The 9,364-nt window shown below is 40.4% G+C and overlaps 2 protein-coding genes across 2 annotated transcripts; one reads left to right on the top strand and one right to left on the bottom strand.

Moving 5' to 3' along the window:
• The first annotated feature begins 476 nt into the window (after window positions 1-476).
• On the top strand, window positions 477-1,207 carry LOC6045848. Its single transcript, XM_001863101.2, has 2 exons — window positions 477-643; window positions 754-1,207. Exons 1-2 carry the CDS (start codon window positions 584-586, stop codon window positions 1,111-1,113), a joined length of 420 nt encoding a protein of 139 aa, XP_001863136.1. The 5' UTR covers window positions 477-583; the 3' UTR covers window positions 1,114-1,207.
• A 3,117-nt stretch (window positions 1,208-4,324) lies between these two features.
• On the bottom strand, window positions 4,325-5,034 carry LOC6045849 (general odorant-binding protein 56d). Its single transcript, XM_001863102.2, has 2 exons — window positions 4,841-5,034; window positions 4,325-4,778 (listed from the first exon to the last, which is right to left on the bottom strand). The coding sequence occupies exons 1-2, from the start codon at window positions 4,892-4,894 to the stop codon at window positions 4,437-4,439; spliced, it is 396 nt and encodes a 131-aa protein (XP_001863137.1). The 5' UTR covers window positions 4,895-5,034; the 3' UTR covers window positions 4,325-4,436.
• Between the last annotated feature and the right edge of the window lie 4,330 nt (window positions 5,035-9,364).

Below are 9,364 nucleotides of genomic sequence, written 5' to 3'. Positions count from 1 at the left end.
TGTAACTGTACTCAATAGCAATTAGGAAAACAATCCAAAAGGTATTGCAATTATAATAAATCAATTACCCAAAATCGATGCGCTAAATTTTATTGAAAATGTGTTAAAAGAAGAGCAATAACGCTAGTCTTAATTATGAAGTGAGTATGTGACTATGAGTGTGCTTATACATCAAGTTGCTTACACACTGTTCACGAATTGTTACACGTTTAAGGTAGATATAACTGACCAATCCTGTTATCTTGGTCTCTAGGTTAAGGTCTAGTAGGGTAGCTGTTTTAATTGTGGTACTTTTGGTATTTCCATAATACCATACAAACATTCCAAAAACTGAAAAACCTGTTGAACAACTTGGGACACTAACAGAACATGCTACCCTTTGTGTACAAATGTTTACAAACTTTCAGTCTCCTCCCAACAAAAACAAAAACTTTACTACCTCAACACTGAGTTCAGACTCAACTCATATATAAAATCGCTAGCCAGTGCAAAGAACTTTAGCACTTGTAATTAAATTACTTTCTCCGCTTCAACTAAAATAAAAACTTCTGCACGTGTTCAGCACTCTACAAAACCGTGCGCAATGAAATCCGTCAAAGTTTCCATCCCGTGGCTGCTGCTGATTGCTATCGTTGCAGTTACTGTAAGTTTTGTGCAAATCGGAGGTTAATTGGCCCGACTAGCTGGCGTTATTAATGCGCGCGTATAATTACTCACTATCATTTGTGTGTCTCTCCCTCACTCACACAATAGGCCCTACCCCCGGCCAAGAAGGCCGAAGTCCGGCGGAACATTCGCCAGTGCTCGGCCGAGGCGGACGTTCTGACGCGAGATTCCATCAAGGTGTTGAAGGGCGACTTCAAGAACAACGGCGAAAACATGAAACAGTTCGTGGCGTGTATGTTCCGCAAGGTCGAGTTCCTCGGCGACGACGACGAGTTCGACGAGGATGTCATCCGGGAGAAGCTCAGCGAGAACATCGAGGAGGACGAAGTGAGCACGCTGATGGACAAGTGTGCCATCACGAAGGACAAGCTGACCGATACGTGCTGGGAGCGGTTCAAGTGTTTCTTCAAGAACCACAAGGTGCCGTCGGATATGATGGATTTTTGAGGATCGAGAGCGGAGTGTGTGAAAAAAGGTTGAAAGTGTTCGTATGGTGATACTCTGTGGGATACAATAAATTGTCGAAATGTTGCAAACATAATATCATAATTTATTAATTTCTTCAAGTCTCTCTTTTGCCGGTGAAAAAGTGTGAGATATTTCAGGCACTGATCTGTCGGAATTCCATTTCAGATCTTAATGGGATGCAAATGAGTACCATTATTTTCTATTGTTAATTTTTTCTAGCTTCTCGGTATGAATGTACTGACGTCAATTGTAGTTACTTTTTTGTTTTTTTTTTCCTTCGAGCCCACAAAAGCTGAATGAAGTGAAGTCCATTCATGAAAGCTTCCATCTTTCCTTATTATAGCGTTAATAGTGTGAATGTATCTTCCTTTATTTCAAAAGTCACGCAAGAACTGTGGCCACGATATTCCCGAAATACGTTTTTACACCAACATGACATCACAATCATGAAGTACCAAAATAGGTACAGTTAAACCTCGCATATGCACCTCATATGGGGGTTTCTCATGCGAAGCACGCATATGCGAGGTACAGGGCTTATGGGATTTTGGCTATATGGGAGACATGGGCTATATTTTTATAAAAAATCATCTAAACTATACAAATTTATAGTGTTTTGGAATCGTTATGAAGTCAGCTTTACAGCGACATGGTTTACGATGTTCTAGGTCATCCGAATCTTCGTCAAGTTAAGGCCTATGTGTTTAACGCCGTACAAGTATGAGGTAGGCGATTTGACTGTGGTTATTGACCACAGATCATATCCGGATAGCCTCAGGGAGGTTCAGGGACTAGTCTGCCGATGTGTGGTAATATTCTGGGTCTTCTGTAGAGTCCCGGGAATTACGGTCAATGGGTCGACCGCCGTAGCATGGCAGAGGTCGGTGGATTTTGACCTAAGATCATATCCAGATAGCCTAAGGGAGATTAAGGGACTAGTCTACCGATGTGTGGTGATGTTCTGGGTCTTCTGTACAGTCCCGGGAGTTACGGTCAATGGGTCTACCACCGAAACAAGGCAGAGGTCAGTGGATTTTGATCTTAGATTATATCCAGATAGCCTCAAAGAATTCAGGGGTTAGTCCACCAATATGTGGTGATGTTCTGGGTGTTTTTTAAGATTTCGGGAGCTACGGCCAATGGGTAACAAGATAGAGGTCGGAGGTTTTTGACCTCAGATCATATCCGGATAGCCTCAGGGAGGTTCTGAATATGATCTGAGGTTAAAAACTTCCGACCTCTATCTTGCTACGGTGGTAGACCCATCGGCCGTAACTCCCGGGACTCTACAGGAGACCCAGAACATCACCACTTATCGGTAGACTAGCCCCTGAACCTCCCTGAGGCTATCCGAATATGATCTGAGGTCAACAACCACAGACCTATATCTTGTTACGGCGGTAGACCCATCGAACGTAGCTCCCGGGACTCTACAGAAGTCCCAGAACATTACCACATATCGGTAGACTAGTCCTTGAACCTCCCTGCGGCTATTCGGATATGATCTAAGGTCAAAAACCATCGACCTCTGGTTTGTTACGGCGGTAGACCCGTTTGTCGTAACTCCCGGGACTCTACAGAAGGCCCAACAAAATACCACACATCGGTAGACTAGTACCTGGACCTCCCTGAATCTATCTGGATATAATCTAAGGCCAAAAACCATCGACCTCTGCCTTGTTACGGCGGTAGACCTTTCAGGCGTAGCTCTCGGGACTCCACAGAAGACCCAGAACATTTCTTCATATCGGTAGACTAGTCCCTGAACCTCCTGAGGCCTGAGGCTATCTGGATATGATCTGAGGTCAAAAAACACCGACCTCTGCCGTGTTACGGCGGTAGACCCATCGGTCGTAACTACCGGGATTCTACAGAAGACCCAGAACATCACCACATATCGGTAGACTAGTCCCTGAACCTCCCTGAGGCTATCTGGATATGATCTGAGGTCAAAAAACACTGACCTCTGCCGTGTTACGGAGGTAGACCCATCGGTCGTAACTACCGGGACTCTACAGAAGACCCAGAACATCACCACATACCGGTAGACTAGTCCCTGAACCTCCCTGAGGCTATTCTCATATGATCTGAGGTCAAAAAACACTGACCTCTGCCGTGTTACGGTGGTAGACCCATCGGTCGTAACTACCGGGACTCTACAGAAGACCCAGAACATCACCACATACCGGTAGACTAGTCCCTGAACCTCCCTGAGGCTATCTGGATATGATCTGAGGTCAAAACCACCGACCTCTGCCGTGTTACGGCGGTAGACCCATCGGTCGTAACTTCCGGGACTCTACAGAAGACCCAGAACATCACCACATACCGGTAGACTAGTCCCTGAACCTCCCTGAGGCTATCTGGATATGATCTGAGGTCAAAAACTACTGACCTCTGCCGTGTTACGGTGGTAGACCCATCGGTCGTAACTACCGGGACTGTACAGAAGACCCAGAACATCACCACATACCGGTAGATTAGTCCCTGAACCTCCCTGAGGTTATCTGGATATGATCTGAGGTTAAAAAACACTGACCTCTGCCGTGTTACGGCGGTAGACCCATCGGTCGTAACTACCGGGACTGTACAGAAGACCCAGAACATCACCACATACCGGTAGACTAGTCCCTGAACCTCCCTGAGGCTATCCGGATATGATCTGAGGTCTAAAACCACCGACCTCTGCCGTGTTACGGCGGTAGACCCATCGGACGTACCTCACGGGACTCTACAGAAGACCCAGAACATCGCCACATATCGGTAGACTAGTCCCTGAACCTCCCTGAGGCTATCCGGATATGATCTGTGGTCAATAACCACAGTCAAATCGCCTACCTCATACTTGTACGGCGTTGAACACATAGGCCTTAACTTGACGAAGATTCGGATGACCTAGAACATCGTAAACTATGTAAATTTGGTGTAGCTGTAAAGCTGACTTCATAACGATTCGATAACACTATAAATTTGTATAGTTTAGATGATTTTTTATAAAAATATAGCCCATGTCTCCCATATAGCCAAAATCCCATAAGCCCTGTACCTCGCATATGCAACTCTTGCGACAAAACCGAATCAGGTGGAATGACTCGTATATGCAAAGTTGCATATGCGAGGCGCTCTTATACGAGGTTTAACTGTAAAGCTTAATTATAACTCACGTAGATGGTCGGTGATCTAAAATAAGCAACCCAAAACTGGTTCACTATTTTAACCCTTTTTATTTTCGCATGAATGAATCTATTTCCGACAGAGGAGACACGCACCGCCCACTTTTGGCACACACACACTCACGTCATCTACAGACTTTCCCGGTTCCGGTAGAAGCACTCGTACATCTGGAAGGCCGTATCGCACGCCTCCCGGCCCTCAACCTGGCACCGGTCGATCAGCGCCTCAACCTTCACCTTGTCATAATCGTTGGACAGGGCGGCCACGATGTTTTCCGTCTCGACGTTTCCGCGGGCGTCCATGAAGCCTTCCTTCTCGAAGAAGCAACGCACGAAACACTTGGACGCCTCGTCCCTGGCGGAAAAGTCACCGATCTTGAGCAGGGCCACCGACACCGGGTTGGCCGCCGTCTCCCGGAGGCATTCCAGCGCGAAGAGGTCCCCTTGTTGGCGCTGCTGGAGCGTGAAGGCCTGGAATTTTTTGAAAGAATCAAGCATTAATGGCAATCCCAAATTTAATCCACAACATTTACCTCAATTTGGCTCAAAATGGCAGCGATGCAAACAGCAACAAAGTATTGATTCATTTCTGTAACTTTCACTAAACAACTTCACCAAACAATTCAATCGATGAACAACAAACTGTTAACTGATGAACCGTTCACCGAGCCCAAGTGCTTTTATATTGTAAGCCGCAAGTTGCATCTCTGCGTTTGAAGCTGCTGCGAACATATCTATGCTAATATCGACCTTCGCCAAGGTTAGAACGTTAAATATTATCGCGCACGCACTTGCTTAAAACTGCTAAAGTATTGCACTTCCGGGCAGGGGCAGTCTCGAGGGGAGTGAACATGATTAATGAGGTTAAAAAATTAAAGTAACATTGCCATGATGAGAAACTTAATTATTTAGAGAGAAAGTGATGCATTCTTAGTCACGCAAAATGTATCGATTGTTCAAAAACACCTAAAATGAACACAAGGTTTTAGAGTAGTTTTTGAGAACATAAAGATAACAAATTCGGTATGTCTGATATATTGGCACCGTGAAAAAAGGGCTCTTGCGGGGTGTACTGAAATGTTTCGTCGAGGGGGGCTAGAGCAACTTTTTTCGGGACAATAGCGATAATCTATCGTAATCGTTATTCCGATAACTCTATCGGCGATATTTTTATCGACGATTACGGACGATAACTTATTTTTAATATATTTCTAAAATTGACTAAAACCGACCAAATTATGTCGAATTTTCCTCTTTTTTTTTAAATAAGGTTAAGTTCTTTGCAAATATTTTTTGAAGTTCATGTCCCTCGACTCTGCCAAAGTCGAAAGGGGAGAAGGGGCAAAAAAATAAGAAAAAACAGAAAAATTTAAATTACGAGTCATGGTTTTTACAATTTAATGAAATAAGTGTTCTAAAACGCATTATACACCTGTCTAGTTGTTTTGCCATCATTATTTTTCAATATTTCTAAGTATTGACGAAAATTTTACTTTATGCGAAAAAAAAAATTGCGGTGCTGTACATTGAAGTTTCATAAAAAATCAAAACATGTTTAAACAAGCCCGAACATGCTACATTTGATTATCAATGCAGAAAAATACGTTTTTTATTGTGTTCAGTTGATTAGACTTCTATTTTCATGGAAATTTTGAAGTTTTTGGATTTTTTTGCCCCCTTATTTTTCAAACCAAGTTTGAAGGGGGGCGACATAAACTTTGAAAATATTTGCAACGGCCTAAGTTTAAAAGCAGTCTTCCCGAAACGCGCGCACGCCGTACACGCCGTACAAGTTTTCAGTGCAGATGAACCTCAAACACACCAGGCTGCCATGTTCGAGTTCTCCCCGCACGGCGCACTCAAGTTTACACGCGGTGTAAACACGGGGTGCACACCTCGGGTACAACGCCGTGCGAGCGAAGAGCGTGTAAAGATACGAAAAATGACTGCTCTCTCTCTGTGGCAAACACTGTAGTGTGACTGCTGCGGAGAATGAAACACCGCTTTACAGCAGAGGGAGCGTGAGGGAACTATTTTTGTCTCTTTTCTGCGTCGTCGGCTTGCACGGGGTTTGTACCCGGGGTGCAAGGTTCGGTTTTAAACTCGAGGTTCGTGTGCGCGTACAGACTGTACACGGCAGAGTTTAGGTTTGCTTGTACGCGTGCACACGCGGTGCTGGTGTTTGATCGAGTACAGAAAACAGAGAACGCGGTTGAACGCGGTGCCCGGGGATCACTGTTTAAAAGTATAACTATTAATACCAAAAAAATCACAAAATGTAGTATTTTATTTCAAAATGCCAAAAAACTATAATCCACAATGGGTTAACAATTAAAACAAAGCGAAATTTCACATTTATTTTAACTGTTTTCGAGTTTTTTTTATTTAAATTAAATACTCAAATTTTCACAAAATAGCGTATTTTCTCGAAAATACTCAAATTTTTATAATTCGCAATATGGGTATCAAACGATTCAAAATTGGCATGTTTACTAACTGTTTTTGAGTTTTTTTTTATTAAATACTTAAATTTTCACAAAATATAGTATTTTCTCGAAAATACTAAAAAATATGATTCGCAATACGATTATCAATCGATTCGACATTTTGCATGTATTTCAACTGCTTTGGAGTTTTTTGAATAAAAAAGCAAGTAATATTCCGCTTCATTTGAGTACCTACTTAAAAATCCAGTTTTTTTTTTTGTAAAAAATTGAGAATTTCATACAAAAATTTTAAAACAGCAAATGCATGAAAAATTTTGATACGTTTGATAACCATTTTGCGAATTATAAAATTTGAGTATTTTCAAAAAATACGGTATTTTGCGAGAATTTTAGTATGGGTATCAAACCATTCGAAATTTGAATTTGAATCTTACTTTATTATCAAAAAATATATTTTAAACGAATGCATTAATAATTTGACATGATAAAATAAGTCAATTTCAGAAAGATTTGAAAAAAGTTATCGTCTGTTATTAGCGATAAGATTATCGCCGATAGAATTATCGAAATAACGATAACGATAACCATTATCGTTATCGTTAGACGATAATTCTATCGATTCACAAACTCATTAATTTTCATGAATTTTGTCAAAACTTGATAAACTTTTAATTTTTCAATACAATATCATCATAAAAATTATCTGAGTAGGTAGAGTTCATCATGTAAAAGGAATTTAATTCCAGAATTGTCGGAGAAAGTCACTTCATATCCTTAACAATTGGGCAAATCTCTGCTAACATAAAATCAAAACTGATACTTTTTTTCTGGAATGTGTTCAGAAAACTGTTCTCTAAAATGTGATTGTTTTAAAATGTGATGGTGTAATATGACAGAGGATTGAAAAAGTAATTTATTTGTTTTTCGTCAATATGTTTGACTGCCCTTATTTCGGGTAGAAAATGCACTCTTAAGTTTTTGGTTGACCCAGACACTAAGTGATCGCAAATTAACGTCCTTTTTGTCTAGAAGCCCTAATTGTTTTTAGAAAAGGCACTTTTTTGTCAGGTCTTAGTTAAGAAAAGATGGAATAATAATTCAAAAATATCGTAATGCCAAACTTCAACATCGATTGCTCAGTGGTCCAGAGCGCCAAAATAGGTAGAAAATTTATTTTCCGAAAAATGGTGACGTTTTGGAGCTTTGATGTCTTAAAAAGAGTTAATGCAAATGGATAAGGGCAACTTTTGGTTTGGTTGAATATTAGGGTGATTTTGAAAATTTAACTTTTCAGGAATATTTTTGGATTTTTTTTTAGTCTTCTAGAAAGTTTTTGGGATTTTTAATACAAGCAACTTTTTCAAATACACCAAAATTTTATCTCGTAATCTACGTCTTCTACGACCAAATTTATAGAAAGCATCTGATCAAACCTTGAAAAATCTTTTTTTTTCAACGGGGCAATTTAGGTTTAAGTTATACAGAAAGGTTCTTTTAGAGATCTAAAAAACGAACATTTTTTTTTTTTACATGTCAATTTGGACTTAAGGTCACTTTGGGACTTTGGTCAAAAGTTGCAGCCATTTTAAGGTAAAAAAGATGCAAATTTAAAACCTAAACATTTTGAAAAGGCACAAGCCAAATTTTAAGCGCCATGTTGCATTTGAAAGAGGAGATCCAAACGCTGAAAAAATCTCAAAGGAGTTTTTCTTTAAACTCGAGATATTTTCATTTGAAAAAAGTCTAATTTTCAAAGTAAAAACGTTACTTAATCCACCTTTAGGTGGTTGGTGCCTTCCTATCATTTATAGTGATTCCAACCCCCCTAAAGTGTCCACATGGTTTATGGATCTCCCCTAACGTGATCACAGCACCTACCCAGTCAAATCAATCCGAATTCTGAAACGAAATCTAATTAGAATCGTACACAAATTCCTTTTCAAACGCAACAACCTGTTCGAACACGGAACCGGTTGTTGCGTTTGAAACGGAATTTGTATACGATTCTAATTAGATTCCGTTTCAGAATTCGGATTGATCTGACTGGGTAAGAAGTCCTAATAAAAATAAGTGATGAGTAAAAACCAGACTACCTACAGACTTTTTGTTAAGATTATACAGACACCGCCTTTGAGGAAAATGGCATCCCTCTTCACGGCTTTTTCATGGCAATCGGCCCAACCACTTGAGGTTATGTAAATTCAGACCATTTTTTAAACTGCTTGTAATTTTAGATAGGTAAGTCAGATTTTGAAAATTTTTAATCCACAAGGAAGGTCATTTCAGAACCTTTCTAAAAATATATAATATGGCAGATTTTCATGCAAAAACCACCCTTTTTTGGGGGGGAGCGGATAAAAAATCATTGATTTTGTGTTACGTAATAAAAGAACGCTCCCTTATTTTGAGTAGAAAATGCACATTTAAGTTTGTGGTCGACCCAGACATTAAGTGATGCCAAATTAATATCTTTTTGTCCATAATCATTTTATGATAAAGTGTGTCAAATCTGGGTTGCGAAAATAATTCGAAAATATCGTGATGCCAAACTTCAACATCCATTGGAAACAAATTTCAGCCACATTTTCAACAAACCAAACTTGAGTCAAC

Source organism: Culex quinquefasciatus, chromosome 2, assembly GCF_015732765.1.
Source record: "Culex quinquefasciatus strain JHB chromosome 2, VPISU_Cqui_1.0_pri_paternal, whole genome shotgun sequence".
Lineage (NCBI taxonomy): Eukaryota > Metazoa > Arthropoda > Insecta > Diptera > Culicidae > Culex > Culex quinquefasciatus.
Note: the sequence above shows the minus strand (reverse complement) of the source record. Positions and strands in the feature narration are given on the sequence as shown.

Excerpts from the sequence above, each read along its gene's own strand:
- LOC6045848 (XM_001863101.2), top strand. The coding sequence starts at position 584 with ATGAAATCCGTCAAAGTTTCCATCCCGTGGCTGCTGCTGATTGCTATC. Across the intron at positions 644-753 it reads TTGCTATCGTTGCAGTTACT|GCCCTACCCCCGGCCAAGAA; the intron begins GTAAGTTTTGTG and ends CTCACACAATAG.
- LOC6045849 (XM_001863102.2), bottom strand. The coding sequence starts at position 4,894 with ATGAATCAATACTTTGTTGCTGTTTGCATCGCTGCCATTTTGAGCCAA. Across the intron at positions 4,779-4,840 it reads CCATTTTGAGCCAAATTGAG|GCCTTCACGCTCCAGCAGCG; the intron begins GTAAATGTTGTG and ends AAAAAATTCCAG.